Genomic DNA, 20,747 nt, shown 5'->3' with positions numbered 1-20,747 from the left:
GCGGCCGGGGCTCAGCCAGCAGCAGCGTGCCAGCCAGCGCAAGGCGCAGGTCCGCGCTTTGCCGCGCGCCAAGAAGCTGGAGAAGCTAGGTGTCTTCTCCGCCTGCAAGGTAGGCGCGGGGGCCGCGGGCTGGCGGGCGGGCGCGGGGTGCAGCCCCCTGCCTGGGGTGCACGAGCGTGACGCCCGACCCCATCCCCAGGCCAACGAGACCTGCAAGTGCAATGGCTGGAAGAACCCGAAGCCGCCCACCGCGCCCCGCATGGACCTGCAGCAGCCGGCTGCCAACCTGGGCGAATTGTGCCGAAGCTGCGAGCACCCCCTGGGTAGGCACGGGCGGAGCCAGAGCTCCCGGGAAATCCAGGCAGTCGGGGGGTGCGGGCGGCCCTTTGGAGGCCTCTTCCCAACCTGCCACCTGTCCTCGGGGCAGCTGACCATGTGTCTCACCTGGAGAATGTGTCTGAGGACGAGATCAACCGGCTGCTGGGCATGGTGGTGGACGTGGAGAACCTGTTCATGTCTGTGCACAAGGAGGAAGACACGGACACCAAGCAGGTGTATTTTTACCTCTTCAAGGTGAGCTTCTGGGGAGGGTGTGGGGTGACGTGGTACGTTGTGTTGGGTGTTGGGGGTGCTGTTCAAAGCCCTGAGCTTCCCTGTCCCTGTCCTCCAGCTCCTGCGGAAATGCATCTTGCAGATGACCCGGCCCGTGGTGGAGGGGTCACTGGGCAGCCCTCCATTTGAGAAGCCTAACATTGAGCAGGTGGGACAGATGGAGAGGCTTGTGGTGGCTTGGAGCAGTGGGGGGCTTCTGTCCTCCCGGGTCCTCCTCATGCTGTGAGCCTCAAGGTTCAGAGAAGGGTGTGCCCTCTCCCCACCACCTCCTGACCACTCACTCAGCCACCTTCCCGTTTGTCCCCTCACCAGGGTGTGCTCAACTTCGTGCAGTACAAGTTTAGCCACCTGGCTCCCCGGGAGCGCCAGACCATGTTTGAGCTCTCAAAGATGTTCCTGCTCTGCCTTAACTACTGGAAGCTGGAGACGCCCGCCCAGTTCCGGCAGAGGTCTCAGTCAGAGGATGTGGCCACCTACAAGGTCAACTACACCAGGTGGGCACAGCCCGCCCCAAGCCCTGCAGCCCACCCTGGCTTCTCAGCTTTCACCCTCACCGGCACCTCTGCCCCCAACCTAGGTGGCTGTGTTACTGCCACGTGCCCCAGAGCTGTGACAGCCTCCCTCGATATGAGACCACCCATGTCTTCGGGCGCAGCCTGCTGCGGTCCATCTTCACTGTCACACGTCGGCAGCTGCTGGAAAAGTTCCGTGTGGAGAAGGACAAGCTGGTGCCTGAGAAGAGGACCCTCATCCTCACCCACTTCCCAAAGTAAGGCTCTGTCCTGCCTGCTGGGACTTTGCACCCCCACAGCCAAAGCTTATATCTGAGGTGACATGATTCTCACAAAGCCCGGGCGGTAGGGAGAAGAGGGGACTTGTGCTCTGCTGGTCCAGGGCAAGTCTGTTTCTTGCCTCTAGTTAAAGAAGGTACAGTACTAGGACTTCCCCATGGGCAGTGCTGTCTCCTGTCAGCCTCCCAGTGCCTGGGAGCAGGTTCTGGCTGGAGGCTTCAGGCCCCCTGATGCTGCCCAAGTTGCCTGATGGGGTGCTTGGACTGTCCATGCTGCCCCCAGGTTCCTGTCCATGCTGGAGGAGGAGATCTATGGGGCAAACTCACCCATCTGGGAGTCAGGCTTCACCATGCCACCATCGGAGGGCACACAACTGGTGCCCAGGCCAGGTGGGTGGCACCAGAGGGGTTGAGGGGAAATGCTGGGCACTTGGCTGAGGTTGGAAGGAACCAGATAACCTTCTTGTCCTTGTCCTTGACTCTCTCTGTCCCTCAGCCACGGTCAGCGCAGCAGTGGTTCCCAGCACCCCAATCTTTAGCCCCACCATGGGAGGGGGCAGCAACAGCTCCCTGAGTCTAGATGCCACGGGCGCTGAGCCCATGCCAGGTGAGCCCTTGACCCCTGACCTCCAACCTTGAGCACCCTCAACTCACCTTCTCAGCCGTGACCTTGCCACCCTCCTGCAGGAGAAAAGAGGAAGCTACCAGAGAACCTGACGCTGGAGGATGCTAAACGGCTTCGTGTGATGGGTGACATCCCCATGGAGCTGGTCAATGAGGTCATGCTGACCATTACCGACCCCGCCGCCATGCTGGGCCCCGAGGTAGGCAGCTGGGTCTGCTGACTGTCGGGGTGGGACCCCCGCCCGCCCCCACTCACCTGCTTCCTGCCCCCCAGACCAGCCTGCTGTCAGCCAATGCTGCACGAGATGAGACAGCCCGCCTGGAAGAGCGGCGCGGCATCATCGAGTTCCATGTCATCGGCAACTCCTTGGCGCCCAAGGCCAACCGGCGGGTGCTGCTGTGGCTCGTGGGGCTGCAGAATGTCTTCTCCCATCAGCTGCCTCGCATGCCCAAGGAATACATCGCCCGCCTCGTGTTCGACCCGTGCGTTCCCCCAATACTGCGCCTCTGGGACGCCACCTGCCCCATTCTGGGTCCTACCATCCTGACCACAGCGGGCCTCAGATGACCTGCATGGCTGTGACGCACCTCTCTCTCCCAGGAAGCACAAGACGCTGGCCCTGATCAAGGACGGCCGTGTCATCGGTGGGATCTGCTTCCGCATGTTCCCCACCCAGGGTTTCACTGAAATTGTCTTCTGCGCCGTCACCTCCAACGAGCAGGTCAAGGTGAGCACAGAGCTGCGTCCGTGTCCGCTGCAGGCCAGCTGTGTGGCAGCCCCAGCCCTTGTCAGTGGCAGAGTGTATTCTGCACAGTCCCGCCAGGGGGCAGCTGGACCTTAAGAACTGTGCTTTAGGGAACTCCCTGCTGTGGCTGGTTGCTTATAATCCCAGCCCTTCAGCAGACTGAGGCAGGAGGATCCCAAGTTCGAGCCCAGCCTGGGCAACTTAGCAGCTTAGTGAGACCTTGTCTCAAAATAAACAAAAGGTCTGCGGGCAGAGCTGTGTGTGAGAGCCCTAGATTCAGTGCTCAGTACCGGAAAGAAAAGGGACTTGCCCCTCGGAAGTGGAGCCTGAGAGTCAGCAAGTTTTCTTTTATTCTTTTTTTTTTTTCCTTGCCTGCGGTGCTGGGCTCCAAGCCTGACCTCCCCGTGCCCCCTGCCCCGAGCTGTACCCTAACCAGCATCACAGTTTCAGTAAACCGTTTTCATCACGGTATACTTGCTGCAGTGGGGAGCAGATGGGCACGGGGCCCCTCACACCTGCCCCACAGACCCAGCCGGGGGCTCCCTCGGTGTCCCTCACAGACGAGCCAGCTCTGTGTGCTCCCCCCGGGCTCAGAGTGCCCACTGCAGTGCGCCCGCTCCCTGCAGGGCTACGGCACGCACCTGATGAACCACCTGAAGGAGTACCACATCAAGCACGGCATCCTCTACTTCCTCACCTACGCCGACGAGTACGCCATCGGCTACTTCAAGAAGCAGGTGGGCCTGGCACCCCTGCTACCCCCGCTGGTGTCCCTGCTCCTCCTGGCACTCAAGAGGAAGTCCTCCCCCGTCCCCCTATGCTGCCACCTGGCTGGGACAGATGGAATTCCTGTGACCCAGTGGAGGGCTTGGCCCCAAGCCTTGGGGGACCCATGCTGAAGGACAGGGCAATTGCCGCCCACCCCAGGGCTTCTCCAAGGACATCAAGGTCCCCAAGAGCCGCTACCTGGGCTACATCAAGGACTACGAGGGAGCAACGCTAATGGAGTGTGAGCTGAACCCCCGCATCCCCTACACGGAGCTGTCCCACATCATCAAGAAGCAGAAGGAGGTGCGTGTGTGGCCACTTTGCGCCTGCGCCCCGGGAGGCTTGGCGGGAGTGCCGGGATGTGCGGCTCTGCCCACAGCGGGCAGAGTCTCATCAGCCGTCCCCCTCAGATCATCAAGAAGCTGATCGAGCGCAAGCAGGCCCAGATCCGCAAGGTCTACCCCGGGCTGAGCTGCTTCAAGGAGGGCGTGCGGCAGATCCCGGTGGAGAGCGTCCCCGGCATCCGTGAGCGGGGCGGGGCGGGCCGGGCCGGGCCGGGCCGGGCCGGGCCGGGCCTCTGACATCTGTGAGCAGGCAGGGTGGGCTTCTGGCCTGCGTAGGAGCTGGCCAGGCTCAGGCTTGTGCTCCCCCTTGCCTTTGCAGGAGAGACGGGCTGGAAGCCCCTGGGGAAGGAAAAGGGGTAAGTGAGCCGCACACTGGGGCACAGTGTTGGGGGCTTGGGGGTTCTGGGGTGCAGAGCCTGAGACCTGGTTTCTCACCCCAGCAAGGAACTCAAGGACCCTGACCAGCTGTACACGACCCTCAAAAACCTGCTGGCCCAGATCAAGGTGGGGAGACCAGGGGCTGCCTGCACCGTGGCCACGGCTTTATCTCCCCTTCGAGGGTGGGCAGCCAGGGCTCGGCCCCCAGCTCCACTCTCTTCCCCAGTCACACCCCAGCGCGTGGCCCTTCATGGAGCCTGTGAAGAAGTCTGAGGCCCCCGATTACTACGAGGTCATCCGTTTCCCCATCGACCTGAAGACCATGACCGATCGGCTTCGTAGCCGCTACTACGTAACCCGCAAGCTCTTCGTGGCTGACCTGCAGCGGGTCATTGCCAACTGCCGCGAGTACAACCCGCCGGACAGCGAGTACTGCCGCTGCGCCAGCGCGCTGGAGAAGTTCTTCTACTTCAAGCTCAAGGAGGGCGGGCTCATCGACAAGTAGCCCCTGCCCCACCTGGGGGATGAACTCTGTCCGGCCCTTAGCCACGGAGCCTCGGCGCTCTGGTCTGGTGGCTCTGCCCCAGAGGGCCAGGACTGCTCCTTGTCACTTCAGCACGGCTCCTAGCGAAGCCTGGCTGCAGGGGCTGTGGCTGGCCCTGCACTGTCCTGTGGTCTGTCCAGGGCCGGGGGAGTGGGGACCACTCACTAACCCCTTGATAGAACAATAAAGCTCTGTGGTTTTTTCCCCTGTGTGATGCTGTCTCTCTGCCCAGTCCCCTGCCTGCTTTTGCCAGTCCCCCCTCCTGGGACAGCAGGTGCCTGGCAGGCCGTGATCAGCATTGTCCCCACTCCAGGCTGTTCCTGGCCCAGATGCCAGAAGCAGCAAGGTCAGACCCTGCTTTCCCGCCCGCGTGCCCGGCAGCCGCGAGTTTTGGTTCTGCTTAACCCCAGCCCCACCCCTGCCTCAGCCCCGCCCTTTTGCCGGCTGGCTCCGCCCCTTGTTTCAGTTTCTTTTTCCCAGGCCCGACCCAGTAGGTTTTCTCGATGGGGCTTCCCAGTGTGTGAGCCGGGCGGCCTCCGCTCTGCGGGGCGGGCGGGTTCCAGGTGGGTCCTGGTGCTCCCTCAGGTGGCCGAGTCCAGGGAAAGCAGGCTTCCGCACCGGCTGAGCTGGCTGAGGCCATGGCGCTGCGGCCCTACCAGTGGGAGGTGATCATGCCTGCCCTGGAGGGCAGGAACATCATCATTTGGCTGCCCACGGGCGCAGGCAAGACCCGGGCGGCTGCCTATGTGGCCAAGAGGCACCTAGAGACGGTGGACAGGGCCAAGGTGGTGGTGCTGGTCAACAGGGTGAGTAGCTCGGTCTGCAGGCCGGCACCTTGGTTCCCTCGCGGCCCCGACCCATTCAGCTTCCACCACAGTCCAGGACCAGCCAGGGGTGGGGGCACCTACCCTCTCCCTGCTTCCTAACCCCAAACCCAGCATCCTCTCCCTCACTCACCCGCACCTGCAGGTGCACCTGGTGACCCAGCACGCCGAGGAGTTCTGCCTCATTCTGGATGGGCGCTGGGCCATAACTACCTTGAGTGGGGACATGGGGGCACGGGCTGGATTCGGCCACGAGGCACAGAAGCACGACGTGGTCATCTGCACAGCTGAGCTCCTGCAGGCAGCGCTGAGCAGCTCGGAGGAGGAGGAGCACGTGGAACTCACAGGTGAGGCCGAGGCCAGGGCAGCGAGGACACACACCTGGGCCTTCTCCACCAAGGCATGTGGGGCTGGGCAGGGCGCTGTGGAGAGATTGGGGGCACGTCCCTCCAAGCAAGCCTCAGCTCATCTGTGAATTGGCCACAAATTGCCCCCACCTGGTCCCTTCTCTGGCGCCATGGAGGTCTGAGATGGGTGTGACCACGGGAAGCAGAGAGGAAGGGAAGGAGGGCCCCACGCACAGTGCAGACTCTAGCTTTCCCTGCGGCCCCAGCCTTCTCTCTCATCGTGGTGGACGAGTGTCACCACACGCACAAGGACACTGTCTACAATGTCATCCTGAGCCAGTATCTGGAGCACAAACTGCAGAGGCGCGGGCACCTGCCCCAGGTGCTGGGCCTCACAGCCTCTCCGGGCACCGGCGGGCACGCCAAGCTCCAGGGCGCTGTGGAGCACATCCTGCAGGTCTGCTGGGCCCTGGGGCCCTCCTGCTCCCCCCCCAGGCACCCTCCCACGGCCCCAGCTTCCGTCCCTCCCTCAAGGCTCTTGGAGCAAGCTCCCAGCCCCCAGGACCCCAGGGCTCATCTTGAACACATCAGTGCTCACCCAGTTTTACTCAAGTGTGAGGAGCTGGGGGTGGAGCTCGGGGCCTTGCCATGAACAGCATCCCAGTGCTTTTCATTTTGAGACAGAGTCTGCTAATTTAGCCTAACCCTAACTCTGCCCCACCTGCCCCGTGTCCTCCACAGAGACCCACCCACCTCAAAGTCCTGCCCACAGTCCCCAGGGACCCCGCCCTGTCCCAATGTAGCTCTCCCTGTTGCCCGCAGCTCTGTGCCAACCTGGACACGTGGCGCATCATGTCGCCCAAGACCCACCGCCCAGAGCTGCTGGAGCACCGGCCCCGGCCCTGCAAGCAGTATGACCTGTGCCAGAAGCGGAGTCAGGTGTGCGGGGCCAGGGCAAGGTGGGACGCTGTGCTGCCTGCACCCCGCCAGCTGGGCACTGCAGATCCTTGGCTTGTGCGCTGGGCCTATTTCTTTCTGTGCCCATGGCTCTTCAGACCAGCCCAGATAGCACTGTGGACGTTAGTCAGGGCCCTTGGCGCAGGCCGGGAAGCCGTTGGGGTGTACCGAGCTCTCACTGGCCGCTGCCCCATATGAATAGAACACATGGGCAAGACCAGCAGCTGGGTGCTGGACCTAGCGTTCCTCCAGCTGCCACCCCCCTGACCCCCCACGTGCATTCCTCTTGTCCAGGACCCATTTGGGGGCTTGATAAAGAAGCTTATGGCTCAGATCCACGACCACCCAGAAATGCCGGACTTGACCCAAGACTTTGGGACGCAGATGTATGAGCAGCAGGTGGTGGAGCTGTGCAAGACAGGTGCAAGGGGCCGCCCGGGGCAAGCTCTGTCCACCCAGGGGTGGGGCCTGGCTGTGGGGGGCGGGGTTTGGTGGCCAAGGGGCGGAGCCCAGGCTGGAGGTGCCTCTGGGCGTGGCCTCTGACCCGGCCCCGCCCGCAGCCGCAGAGGCTGGGCTCCAGCAGCGCCGCGTACTCGCGCTCCACCTGCGCCGCTACAACGACGCGCTGCTCATCCACGACACGGTGCGTGCTCTGGACGCCCTGTCCTCGCTGCAGGACTTCTACGACCGGGAGCGCGTCACCAAAAATCAGATCCTACACGCGGAGCGCTGGCTGCTAGGCCTGTTCGATGGTGAGGAGCCTGGGAAGGGGCCGGCGGGAAGGACCCTGTGGAATCCAAAGCCATGGGTACGCCAGGTTCATTTCCTCGTCTGTGAGAGATGAGCGTAGTTGTGGAAGTGAATTTACTTTATTGACAGATATCTTTTTAAACTGTTTAATTGAAATGGTCTTCAAAAATTCCCCGGATGGATTGCCAGCTGTGAAGGCACATACCTATCATCCAGTCCTGGAGGCTGAGGCAGGAGGGCCACTAATTCCAACCCAGCTTGGGCAGCTTAGCTACTTTAAGGAGACCCTGTTTCACCCTTGATCTTAGCCAGATAGGAGACCCTGTTTCAAAACAAGAAAAGGGCTGCAGGAGTCCAGTTGGCCTGTGGGTTCCTCACAGACCACAAGGAGGAGCTGACCCACTTGGCGACACATGGCCCCACGAACCCCAAGCTGGACATGCTGGAGCAGATCCTGCAGGAGCAGTTCAGAGACCCTACCAACCCACGAGGCATCGTCTTCACTCGCACCCGCCAGAGCGCCCAGTCCCTGCTGCTCTGGCTGCAGCAGCAGCCCACCCTGGGGCAGGCGGGAATCAAGGCCCAGATGCTCATTGGGGCGGGAAACAGCAGCCAGAGCGCGCACATGACCCAGGTGTGGTCCTGGCCACAGGTCGGGGCTGTGCCCTGGAGGGGTGTGGGAGGGCCCTGGGTGAGGGTGTGGGGCCTCCCAGGCCGAGGCAGAGGGCTGCCTGTACCCCAACAGAGGGACCAGCAGGAGGTGATCCGGAAGTTCCGGCTTGGCACCCTGAATCTGCTGGTGGCCACGAGTGTGGCAGAGGAGGGGCTGGACATCGCCAAGTGCAACGTGGTGGTGCGCTACGGGCTGCTGACCAACGAGATCTCCATGGTCCAGGTGCTGGGCCCTGCCCTGCCCCCACCAGCCCCAGGGATCCTTTTCCCAGCCCTGCTCAGATTCCAGCTCCGCTTTCCCTCCCCAGGCACGGGGCCGAGTGCGGGCCAGCCAGAGCGTGTACTCATTCGTGGCCACAGAGGGTAGCCGGGAGCTGCGGCGTGAGCTGACCAACGAGGTGCTGGAGGCCCTGATGGAGCAGGCGGTGGATGTTGTGCAGAAGATGGACCCAGCTGAGTACCAGGCCAAGGTCTGAACAGGCAGGGGTGCGAATGGGCGGCGTGCCTGGTGGGGCTCTGACTGCACCCCCTTCGCCCTCCAGATCCGGGATCTACAGCTCAAAGCTGTGCTCAAGCGTGCAGCCCGGGCCTCACAGAGAGACAGACAGCGGCGACAGTTCCCCGCAGAGCATGTGCAGCTCCTCTGTATCAACTGCATGGTGGCCGTGGGCACTGGCAGTGACCTGCGGAAGGTGGAGGGCACCCACCATGTCAACGTGAACCCAAACTTCTCGTGAGCCTGTGGAAGGGGCCGTCGGGAGGAGACGGAAGCGGGGTGGGACTTGCTTGGGTTTCGGGCTCAGAAGTTGATGGTGGCACAGATGATAGAAGTTTTATCCCTGCCCCTATTCGACGAGTGAGGGAAGAGGCTAAGTGATCTGTCCAGATTCCCAGAGCCACTGTGTCACGCAGTGGGAACAGGAACTTAGGGTGTTAAGTGCTTGGGCCAATTCACTGTCCTGACTTCTCCGAGAACATCAGCGAGGCTGGCACACACTTCAGGGGAGGTGGGGTGGGAGGGTGGCCTGAGGCCAGGAATTCAGGAGCCACCTAGGCAATACAGCAAGACTGTCTCTAACAGCCATTACCTCCCTGCTGTCCCCTGGAGGATATCGTTGCCCCAGCCTCATCCCTGCCGTAGGGAGCATTTATTAGGCACCTGCAGTGTCAGGCCTCTGTGCCAAGGGTCTCCACCCAGCTTTTCCCATGTGAGGTGGCTGCATTTGGCTTTGAGAAGACAGGGAGAAGATGGCGTGGGTGTCACAAGGGGGCATGGCTGGGGTCCTCAGCCTGGGGGACAGGGACAGGCAGGCGGGGATCAGAATGCAGACAGCAGACAACGGCAAGCGGGGTGCCAAGGTCTGGCCCCAAAGTGCCGCCTTTACCCAGGGGTGATGAGCAGTCCCAAGGGGTGCCAGCAAGGCTGTGGGGGGCGGAGTCCCACACTGTGACTCCCAGAGCAGCGCGTGGAGACACGTGGGCCGAGTATGTGGAGGTTGGGTCGATCTTGGCCCTGGAACCACGGTGCCCCGATGGGCTGCAGAGGGCAAGGTCTGGGCTCCATAAAGGCTGGGCTCACTGGGTTTCCCTCCAGGATCTACTACACCGTGTCCCGGGAGCCGGTGGTGATCGACAGAGCCTTCAAGGACTGGAAGCCAGGGGGCGCCATCAGCTGCCGCAATTGTGGGGAGGTGCGCAGGCTGCAGCACCCTGGGGAGCCCTCCCTAGGGGTGGGAGCCAGTGTGGGATGGGGAGCCCCAGCCCCAGACGCTCTACCCTGTCCCAACCAGAGCTGGGGACTGCAGATGATCTACAAGTCGGTGACCCTGCCCGTGCTCAAAGTGCGCAGCCTGCTCCTGGAGACCCCGCAGGGCCGTATCCAGGCCAAGAAGTGGTCGCGCGTGCCCTTCCCGGTGGACGACTTCGACTTTCTACAGCACTGCGCGGGAACCCTGGCCAACCTCTCCCTGGACTGACTGTCGGTCGCTGCGGTACCTGGCTCGTCCTGAAGGGGGCAGCAGAGTCCGCGGCCGCTCCCCTCTTCTTGGGAGGCACTTGGGTCTGGCCTGGCCCCTTTCCGAGCCGCCAGCGCTGGGCACCCTGGAGACTCGGGTTGGCTCAAGGTCCGGCGCTACGAGGGACACCGTTCAGTGCTGGCCGCTGGCCGCAAGCATACACTTCTTATGCGTCGATTGGAGCCGGGAAGGGGGGACGAGGATTATCTATTATACCACGAGGACCCCCAACACCCTCCCTGCCAAAGCCACTTCTGGTTCTTGAGACTCTTCAAAAATTAAAAATAGAAGGGGCCGGAGAGATGGCTCAGTGGAATAAGTGCTTCCTTGGCAAGCACGAGGGTCTGAGTTCAATCCCCAGTTCCGCCAAAAAAAAAAAAAAAAATCATGAGAGAATTAGTAAAAAATATATCTTTTTTTTTTTTTTTTTTTTTTTTTTTTTTTTTTTGAGACAGTCTTTCAATGCAGTTCGGGCTGGCCTTGAACTGTCACTGATCCTCCTGCCTCAGCACCAGGGGACAAACTCAGGACCACACGCTTACCAGGAAGGTGCTCATGCCGCTGAGCTATATCTCCGGCTCCAACATACGGCATTTTAAACCACACTTTGTTGAGGTATAATTGATAGAAAATCAATTGCACATATTTATAATGTGCAGCTGGACATGTAACATGTATGTTCCTCTGATCTGCATACTGACCACAGGCATCACTTCAAAATTATTCTTGTAAAGAAGTTGGTCTGGTGCGCGCCCAGGAGCGCAGCACTGGGAGCTGGGGCGGAGGACTGCCGTGAGTTCAAAGCCATCTGGGCTACAGAGCGGCACTTTGCCTCAAAAAACAGCGTCGTTTGGGAAGTCTCCACCGCAGTCCCCCCCAGGCGCGGCAGTGTGGTGGTGACTTCAGGGATGTGAGGACCTTCCTCTGGATGGGCATCTTTCGGCCCAACGGGAGACTCCGGGATCACCCGAGGCCGGGACAGGGCTCGGTTTGGACCGTCAGAGGCGGGCGCCTTCCTAGCGCCACCGCGGTCCCAGGCCAGCTCCCCGCAGGTGGGGGCGGGGCGGGGCGGGTTGCAAAGGCCTGATTTCCGGTCTCGTTTTAATAAGGAGGCAGAAGTAGGTTGATTCTTCGGGGAAAGGGCTATTTCTGTAGCAGGAAGCCCAGCGGGCAGGAGTCGCCCTCACGAGGGAGGGCGGGAGGGGCGGATGACAGTCGCCCCCCACTTTGCGGCCATCCCTCCGGCCCGTGCTCTGCCCGCTGCGGTCGACAGCGAGGTGTTCTCTGATTGTGAGCCGAGACGCCCCCGCGTACCCCCGAGAGTAGGCCGCTTCCTGTTCCCCCCAGGGCGCCCCTCCTGCCCTCCCTGTCACACCGCTGCTCCTGGATCGTGGAGCCCCACCGGCTCCTCGCGGAGCTCCGGGTTGCTAGGCTCGCCCGCCCGCCCGCCCGCCGCTACGTGCCTTTCACAGGTCAATAAAATTAGTGAGTCGAGCGGAGGGAGGGCGGGGGCGCCCGGTGCTAAGCTCCCTGGCCTCGATCGCGGCAGGACTCACGAAGCCCGGACGCCTGTCATTCCAGGGCTAAACGGCGACAGCTGAGGGACCGCAGCTGGTGCCGGGGGGCGGACCTGAGCCCCTGCGGGCCACCCACGTGCCCGAGCTCCCACGCGGCTGGCTCGGGGATGGGGAGCCTGCTCTGATCAATCGAGGGGTCGATACTGGGCATTGTACCCGGGGCCTGCAGACCGAGCCACATCCCGAGCCCTTTCCCTATTTTGAGACCGGGTCTAACTGAGTCGTCCATCCAGGCTGGATTCAAACTTTTGAATCTCCTGCCTCAGCCGCCCCAGCGCGGGGATTCCAGGTGGGAGGCACCACCCCTGCTGCGGGAGCTTGCAAGAGAGGAGCCAGAGCTCAGGCCAGGTGAGGTCCCTGTGTATTTCCTCCTCTCCGGAAGGGTCAGGGTCTCCTGACCTGCAGCCCTGGGAGATGCCCTGAGGTTTTCAGGTCTAAGAACCCAGCTCGGCCCCACCCAGGGGCTGAGACTCGAAAGCGCCGCTCTCGCTCGGCCGCCAGGCCTGGCTGGAGGAGGGCCCAGGAGGCCACGCCCATCCTGACCACGCCCACCAGGCCGGCCCCGGCCCCGCCCCCTCCGCCGGCCGGGTGTCAGCGCTCAGAGCCCGGTAAGCGCAGGTGGCCGCGGCGCGCTGCCTGTCCCCGCAGGTAAGACGACGACACGGGCTGTCCCCATCCTGCCGGCCCGGGTTCCTGTCCCCCCGGGGTTTCCTAAGCATGTGAGGACTGTTGCCCGGACACTGGCATCCGAAGCGGGCAGAGCCGCCCGTTGGACCTTCTGGGCAGATTCCAAGGGACACAAGGACAGGGGTCACCGAGGGGGTAACTGGGCTCCCCATGGCTGCAGCTCTGCAGTCAGCGAGGTTAGGGCCTGACACCTGCATCCTACTTACCACACTGAGTACAGAGGTGTGTGTGTCAGGGCTGGGGACCCCACGGTCACTGCCATGCGCCTGTCGCAGACTCGGGGCTCACAAGCACCCTCCGTGGTGGGTGGGACGAGGTTCCCTCGAGGACCCCGAGGGCAGCGCGCCAGAGAGGGCGGCCAGGCGACGCTTCTCCAGCTCAGGACAGCTCCCAGGCTGAGCCGGGCACCTGGGTTACAGAGTGGTGGGCGGGAGGCTCCCGGACTCCAGTGGCCTCGCAGAGGTCAACGAAAGTCTTTGGACAGACAGGTGGGCCCTCCATAGCTGTCCGGAGTCCCCATCCATCCATCCCGTGGGCGCTCACGCTGAACCTCAGGCTGGGAAGTTCTCCTGCTTGTGCTCCCTCCTGCCTCAGTGTCTCTTGTTTCCGGGAAAGACAGGGACCCGGGTCGCTTTCCTCGCTGTGACTTTGTGGGGTTCCGTAGCCTCTGGGCAGCTGCCTCACCTGTGGAATGGGGCAGTAATAGAGTCTCCTCGCGGTGGTGGTGACGGGGGATTAAGCTGTGTGGAGAGCGCTTGCTTAGCGCAGTGCCAGGCGCCTGGTGCGGGCTCAGCGAGTCTAAGCGTCCCCTCGTCCCCTTTTGCAGGACAGCAAAGCCCATCGCGGGGGGGAGGGGGAGGTGGAAGGATTTTTCAAGCTTGGCCAGGAAGCATAGCAAGCTACTCCTGCTGCCTGCTGGTACGCAGGACCCGGAGCTGCTGTGCTGCCTGCCCTCGGCATGGCCTTTTATCTCTGAGATGGGGACCTGGGCTCAACAGGGCCCCGTGTAGGGTTCTGCCACCCTGGAAGCTCTGGCTTGGAAAGTTGACTTGAAAAAATGATGTCCGTTTGGCATCAGCTCTCTGCCCCCTCAGCCTCCAGAGATCCCCAAGTTGGGCAGAAGCCGCAGGCAACTTTCCGGGAAGATAAATAATCCCCGTGACCTGAGTCTTGCCTCCTAGTGGGGTGTGTGTGCCCAGGGGAGCCAGGTCTCCCTTTGGGTCACCTCCTGTCCTGTGAGGGGTTGACAGGGCAGAGGGACAAGCTGGACTCAGGGTCGCAGTCTCCATACTGCGGGACGGCTCGGGGTGGGACACGCCTAGGACCTGCGCGGAGGCTGCTATCCTCCCAGGAGCCTGGGAGCCCTTGCTGCTGCCAGTGAGGGTCTCAGCTAGGGTCCCCACCCAGCCGCCCTCACACCACCGTGTCACTGGAAGTAACTCCCAGGAGGCAGGCAGAACAACCTGGACTGGAACCTGGGTCCGAGGTCCTTGACGGAGGTGGGGGGTGAGAACATACTGTGTTGGGCAAGGGTTTTGCTCTTGGTTTTGCTTCGTTTGTACCTTTAAACTACTCAGGGCAGGCATGGCGGCTCACACCTTTCCCTCCAGCACCCTTGGAGGCTGACACAGGAGGGTTGCCAGGTGGAACCCAGCTGGGCAGCTTGGTGAGATCTTAGCTCAGCATTCTAAAAATGAGTAAATAAAGGGCTGGGGATGTAACTCAGTTTACAGCCTTAACCCCGAGCGAGTGGCACTCACACAGAAGTCATAGCTACAGGCATCTATTGTCCCAGGCCCTGCGTGCGTCCTGCCAGGGCAGGCTGCGATGCCCACAAGGCCTTTTGGTGCATCCCCTTCCCTGTTTTCTTTATCCCCACTAGAGTGGGGGCCTGCCTAGTACGCTCAGGATTCCGGACACACTTCCTAGTCCCAGGCGGAATTTCAAAGTGAAATGAAGAAGACAGTCAGTTGTCACCGATGCTCTCCCCCTTGAGTCCCTTGACCTCATTTTCTACCCCAAAATTGGGACAGTTTTAAAAGCGTCCTGTGACGTACCAGCAGGAAGGGCCAAGGCGGTGGCGAGCCGAGCTCCCGGGTGGAAAGCAAGGCTACCGGAACAAGGAAGGACCCGCGGAGGGTCCAGCCACCGTCCCTGCTGTGCCTCTCAGCGCGGGCCAGGCCCCTGCCACAGCTTCTCTCCTGACTGTGGTCTTGGGCCATGGACAGGGCCAGTGTAGGGTTGGGGCAAGTGCTGGGCCATCCCCAGCAGGAACAAACAGCACCTTGGTCCCCACCATGCGGTTGGGCTGCCTGGGCATCGGGCTCTGTCTCGGGCAGCCTGGTCCTGCCCACGGAGCACGCGGTGGAACTGAACACTCGCTGCACCCAGGGGAGCTCCTGACAGCGCTGCCAGGCCCCCCGCCCTCCGCAGCCACTGTCCCTGGCCGGTGACTCTTTTCCCTTGGGCTACCCACCAGGCTCTGCTTGCTTGAGTGTGGCCAGGGCCCAGGTGTCTGCAGTGGCTCAGAGCTGGGGACCTGAGGTGGCAGTGATAGGCAGCCCCTGCCCCGCGGCTCCAGGTATGTGGGCATCTGGAGGTCCAGACTGTCTCTCCTGGGGGTCCCCAGGAGCTCCTGCCTCCACCTCCACTTGTCTCACTGCTGCTGCCAGCTCCCTGTCCCCTCCTGTCCTCTGCCATGCTCTCCAGCTTGTCCTCCTTTCCTCTTTCCTCTCCTCCCTCTGTCTGTCACTCACACACACCTGCTCTCGGGCTCTGTCTCTCTGTCCCTTGAGGAGTCCCGGGGATAGGGCAGCCATGCGTGAAGAAGGTGGCAGCGTGTCTGGGAGCCGCCACTGCCCCTGGCCTGTACACGGGCACACGGTGGGCACACCAGACCTGTGAGAGTGGACTCTGGTGGAGAACTTGGGATGACAGCTCCAGACAGTGAGTGCTGGAGGGGCCGGGGCAGGGGGCCCTCTGCACTTGACCCACTGACCTCGGGCCAAGGCCGGCCAGGCGTGGATGTGTGGATGTGGAGTTTCCGGAGAGGTGCTAGCATGGGGGCGGAGGGCTGAGTTTCGTTTACCCTGGAGCAGCCCAGCTCGGCCTCCGCCCAGCCCCGGCTTCCTGCTGTCAACCACGAGCTGCGCTGCCGCCGTCCGTCCGGCTGCTCTGCTGCTGCCTCCCCAGACCTCGCACAGGGCCGGCTGTGTGGTTCCTGCTTGCGAACTGACAGGCCTGGGTGGGGCGGGCCACATCCCCATCCACCCCCTCCAGATGCCAGGCGGGGGCCCACCCAGTCCCCCACGGGGCCCTGATGCCCCTCCTGGGTTCCCAGGCCAGACCTCCACCCTGGAGGCTATAGCTCTGTGGACGCCTGCAAGGACTAGGCCCAGGGTGCAGTGTGCTATGCTTGGTAGGTGGGTGGGTGGGCGGGCAGCCCCCGAGCCCCGAGCTGGCTCTCCCAGATACCCCAGGTCCCACCAGGCCTTGGTCCTATGTGGCTCTAGACCCCACACCGAGCTCTGTGGCCCAAACTTAGCACCACAGGGACCCCCATCGCATCCACAACTGGCAGGGAGGCCTGGAAACTCCTGCCAGGCCTCCACTTTGGGCTGCATGGGCCCATGCTGTCCCCAGGTCCCCGGCTGGAGACTGTGCAGAGCCGGAGCATCTCTGTGACCTTGTTCTAAAAAGCACTGTCCTACTTAGCTTCTTCCTCGGGGGATAGAGCACGGCCATGGCTGCAGCCACCTGGGCGCTGCCTGGGAACTTGGTTGCCCCGATGTGGAGGCTGGGGCAGCAACTCCAGGGCAGCAGGGTGGGGAGCAAGGGTGGTGAGGCTGGAGAGGCAGCCAGAAGGCCCCCAAGCAGCCTGGCAGGTGGCCAGGCTGGGAGTGGGGGCAGGGCCCTGTAGGAGAGCAGCTGGCGGGTTGGCATCGGAGGTGGGCACGGGTGGCAGCTCACAGCCGGGCTGCCTGCCTTGTCTGTCTAGGAGCTGGTATCACATCCCAGGGGTATGTCTCTGCCCCTTACTCCCGGAGCCGGAGCCTCTGTCCTCTGCCTTCTCCCTCACCCTGGGATCAATAGTTTCTTGATTTGGCCAACACGTTTGTTGAGCTTGTACCATGAATTCCTTGCCAGGCCCTGCCCTGGGGATTTGAGAAAGAACAAGGTAGGAAGGGCAAGGGGAGGGAATTCACCTCAGAGGCAATGAGCTGGGCGTGGCGGTGCATCCTGTGACCTGAGCAGTCTGGGAGGCTGAGGCAGGAGGATCCCAAGTTCCTAAGTCCCTGTAGAGACTTAGCAAGACCTTGTCTCATACAAAGAGGACTGGGGGTGCAGCTCAGCGCAAAGAGTTCGATCCGGGTGACAGGGAAAGGCCTCTCCTGTCACAGAGGTGATCTTTTGGCCTCAGCCAAGGGAGCAGGACAGGGAGGAAGGAACACAGGACCTAGAGCCAAGCCTTGGAGCCTCCCGGGTGAGGGGCGCTGCCCGCAGGGGCCTGGGGCTGCCCATAGGGCTGGGAGTCACAGGGAAAAGGGTCGATGGAGCTGGGGCTCTGGCCAGGGCGCCTGCACCTGAGGCTGTTTTGAATGCAAACACCCTCCAACTCGCCTGTGCCTGGGCTCCTGGGCGGTGCTCCCAGCTGAGGCCCCGTTCATCAACCCGATTCCTTGATACGACTTTTCAGTTTCTCCCCTCTGGTGCAGTTAAACTGATTTCCATGGCTTTCATTCCATTTAATTTTCCTAGAACTGTGTTCCTCCATTCCTCATTGCCCCGGACGCTGGCATCTGAGGTGCTTACCCACGCAGGAGTGTGGGCTCCTGCCGCCCGGCTGTACCTCGGGGCAGCTGACAATCAACGAGGGAGACTGAAATCAAAAAATCTTTTCTTCTTTTTTCTGTGTGTGTGTGTGTGTGTGTGTGTGTGTGTTGGGTTTTTGTTTGTTTGTTTGGTTGGTTGGTTGGTTTTTTTTTGAGACAAGATCTTGCTATACAACGCTGGCTGGCCTCAAATTTGAGGCAATCCTCCTGTCTCAGCCTCCCAAGTGCTGGGGTTACACATGTGTGCCACCATGCCTGGTAAGATTTGATTCTTTTGTCCACCTTAGTTAATAACAGTGTTTTTTGCACCCACTTCTGGTGGTCATCAGCGATACCACAGGAGTATTTTCAGGTGGCAGGCGGTACTTATCTTGAAGGTTGCGGGTGGGAGGGGGCTGCGGGGAGGCGGGGGCCAGGTGGGCAGAGCATCCGGCCTGCTGAGTATTTCCAAAGCAGGGGCGGATCTGGTGCTTCAGGCAGAAGGATGAGAAGATCAGGTTAGCCGTCCAGGGCTGGAGACTAAGCCAGGGCCTCCAAAATGCTAGGCAGGATTCTCAGGGCCTCAGGGCTAGGATGACACCCCAGCCCAGACCTGCTTATTTGTTGTGTTGCTGTTGTTGTTGTTTGTTTTGCTTTTTGAGACAGGGTCTCACTGTGTAGCTCAGGCTGGCCTTGAGCTCACTGTGTAGCCAGACTGAACTCAAACTCGCATGGATCCTGCTGCCTCCGCCTGGAGTTGCTGAGCTGGCAGGCGCACGTCCCCACCCTGGCGGGCCACGTTCGCCCTGTAAAGGGTTCGCCCCCGTTCTGGGAGGAGGATGCTGTGGGGAGCGCGAGTGGGAGGTGAAGGCTGGTGAGGAGGTTGCGCCCAGATCCACACAGGGAAGAGCAGGACTGGAAGGAAGCTAGGGGAAAGGGAGGCACAGGGTAGGCCCGACTGGGGCACCACTGAGGAGTGCTGGCCCTCCGCCCTGTCATGTGGCCTGAGCTGCTCTGGCCGCAGAGCTGGCTGTGAAGGGAACAGACACAGGGTGCCTGTCAGCCCCAGGGTGTGGCCCAGAGCAGGCACAAAGGGGCCTCTGTGGGCCTGGGGCACTGCGCCCACCTGGGCCAGGGCAGGCGCCTGTCGGGGGGCTGGAGGGAGGGAGACCCGAGGTTCTGGGGTCGGGCCCAGTCACTTCCTGTCCTCAGGTCTCAGTCCCTTGCCTGCAGGCCGGATTATTCCCCTGCCCCATTCCTCTTCCTCCTCTTCATTCCTCTTCCTCCTCTTCTTCATTTTGTTTGTTTGAGACAGGGTCTCATTGTTGTAGCCCAGGCTGCCCTCCTGCCTCAGCCTCCCCAGGGCTAGGATGACAGCCGTGCGTCACCATGTCCGGCCGGGACCTGAATCTCAGCCTTACAGCCCTGGCTGGTGGCCCAGACCCAGGCTGGTGACCAGCTGACCGGTAGATGAACACGCTCAGGAGTTAGCGTTCCCAGAGTCCACCCACACAGTGGGGCGCGCGGGCCACCGTGGCCCAAGCCACGCAGCTAGGGGTTCCCAGACAGCCAGCGCAGCTACAGCAAGACCAGCTGGGAAGCTGGGTGGGGTCCCGGGTCCTCACTCCCTGGGCCAGCTCTGCCCCCTGCATGGGGCCTTAGCGTCCGGGCAGCACCAGGAGAGCAGGGAGGGGCAGGGAGGCTTGCCGGGACACAGCCCTGTCCCCTGTCCCACTGCTGGGCTAGAGGAACACGCCAGGGCTGGGCCTGCAGCGAGCTGAGGTACAAAGCCCACAAGTCCAAGCCCAGCTCGTGCAACTCGGCAACTCGGCCACACTGCAGCTCAGAAGTTTAAAAAAGGGCCAAGGATGTAGTTTGGTGCAAAGGGTCTGGGTTCAAGCCCCAGAACCAAGGGAAAAGGACTGTGAATCAGGGGACAGAATTAAAGGCCCAGGCCACACCCCCAACCAAGCCAGGCTCAGAGGCAGGATTTTCTCAGGCGCCCTGTGAGTCCAGTGAGCGCCCTAGACAGGGCTAGCCTCAGCCTCCCTGTCTGTCCTCCAGTGCTCCTGGGGCCCCTCGCTGAGCCGCAGACCCCTCTCCCAGCCCACAGCGGCTGGGCAGATCAGAGTGGACCTTGTCACGATGTGGCCACATGCAAGGTGCCATGGCCACCCCTGGGCTTGAGGCTGTCCCCCTCTGGCCGCAGGTAGCCCCAATCTTCAGGGTCCACCTGGCCTCATCTACCTCCATCTTTTGAGGTGAAGATGGGCCCAGCGCCTTCTCACACGGGTGGGCGGAGGTGGCAGGGTCCTGCTGGACCTATTCCCACCACCAAACCTCCGGCTGTGTGTGAGGGTGCACACCTGCAATCCCAGCACTTGGGAGGCTCAGGCAGCAGGATCACTGTGAGTTCGAGGCCAGCTTGGGCTGCATAGGGAGTTCAAGGCCAGCCTGAGCTACAGACTGAGACAAAATAAAAATAAAAATTAAAATTAAAAAAACAGGGAAGCAACCAAGTTCCCGCGAGGACCCTGGCCCAGCCCTTTGCTTCCCTTCTAGGGTGATGCATGAGGCTGCCCCACAAGCTGACTATGGGCTGCCCTGTAGCCTCTGATGGCCTGGGGGGTGGTGCCGAGCCCCCACCCGTGCTCCTGCTCCGCTAGGGCAGAGGAGGACTGATTTCTACTGTGCCAAATGGAAATCACAAACAAGCTGGATACGGCTCTGAGCAGGAGGGTGTGTGTGTGTGTGTGTGTGTGTGTGTGTGTGTGTGCAGGGACTGAACCCAGGGAGAGGACCCAGCCCTATTTTTAAATTTAGAGTTTTGCTAAACTGCTCAGGGTGGCCTGGAACATGAAATCCTCCTGCCTCAGCCTCCCCAGCAGGTGGAATGACCGGTCGTCCTGCCCAGTTGGAGAGGGGACCCTGGAGAGGTTCAGGCCTGTTTGTCTTCCTTCTCGTTTTTGAGGAAGTTCTCCCTGCTGTCTGTCACAGTGACTGGTTCCTGGTGTGGTGACGGGTCTTTGCATGTGTGTGTGGGGTTTCCGTGGGAGCAGGAGGTAGGGAGCGGGCAGTAGGGAGTCAGGCGCTAGGCATCGGCTGCTGTGCAGAGCCTGCAGCATGCCAGGAGGAGCAGACACCGTGTGAGGCTCCTTCTCGTCCCAGGGCCCACCCATGTTTCCAGATCTGGAGGGAAGAGCCAGGCCCCAGCCCCCCCACGCTGGGCACCCCATATTGACACCCCCCCTGTCTCCACCCCAAAGCAAATCAATTAGCATGGAGTCGAATTCCATGTTAC

The 20,747-nt window shown here is 61.8% G+C and overlaps 3 protein-coding genes across 3 annotated transcripts in view; all 3 read left to right on the top strand.

The window, feature by feature from the left end:
- Window position 1: 1 nt before the first annotated feature.
- On the top strand, window positions 2–18,893 carry Kat2a (lysine acetyltransferase 2A; the record flags this gene model as incomplete). The annotated part of the gene is made up of 18 exons (XM_004633772.2): window positions 2–109; window positions 200–323; window positions 428–573; window positions 671–760; window positions 925–1,106; window positions 1,190–1,381; window positions 1,686–1,792; window positions 1,899–2,009; window positions 2,090–2,226; window positions 2,301–2,509; window positions 2,628–2,754; window positions 3,399–3,509; window positions 3,700–3,843; window positions 3,951–4,065; window positions 4,204–4,240; window positions 4,325–4,388; window positions 4,489–4,803; window positions 18,876–18,893. Coding segments are annotated over 17 exons (2,283 nt in total), but the record flags the coding sequence as incomplete, so codon positions are not given.
- Dhx58 (DExH-box helicase 58) lies at window positions 5,278–10,712 on the top strand. The gene is made up of 12 exons (XM_023717922.1): window positions 5,278–5,612; window positions 5,776–5,977; window positions 6,244–6,434; window positions 6,800–6,916; window positions 7,229–7,355; window positions 7,495–7,686; window positions 8,065–8,318; window positions 8,430–8,579; window positions 8,665–8,826; window positions 8,899–9,089; window positions 9,951–10,047; window positions 10,147–10,712. The coding sequence occupies exons 1-12, from the start codon at window positions 5,445–5,447 to the stop codon at window positions 10,330–10,332; spliced, it is 2,037 nt and encodes a 678-aa protein (XP_023573690.1). The 5' UTR covers window positions 5,278–5,444; the 3' UTR covers window positions 10,333–10,712.
- The window catches only part of Znf385c (zinc finger protein 385C), a 35,376-nt gene continuing 26,208 nt past the window's right edge, over window positions 11,580–20,747 (top strand). Inside the window, exons 1-2 of the mRNA XM_023718136.1 lie at window positions 11,580–11,661; window positions 12,410–12,556. Of these exons, the coding sequence (XP_023573904.1) occupies window positions 11,580–11,661; window positions 12,410–12,556 (229 nt within the window). The remainder of the gene's footprint in view (window positions 11,662–12,409; window positions 12,557–20,747) is intronic.

Source organism: Octodon degus, unplaced genomic scaffold, assembly GCF_000260255.1.
Source record: "Octodon degus isolate 3935 unplaced genomic scaffold, OctDeg1.0 scaffold00056, whole genome shotgun sequence".
Lineage (NCBI taxonomy): Eukaryota > Metazoa > Chordata > Mammalia > Rodentia > Octodontidae > Octodon > Octodon degus.
Note: the sequence above shows the minus strand (reverse complement) of the source record. Positions and strands in the feature narration are given on the sequence as shown.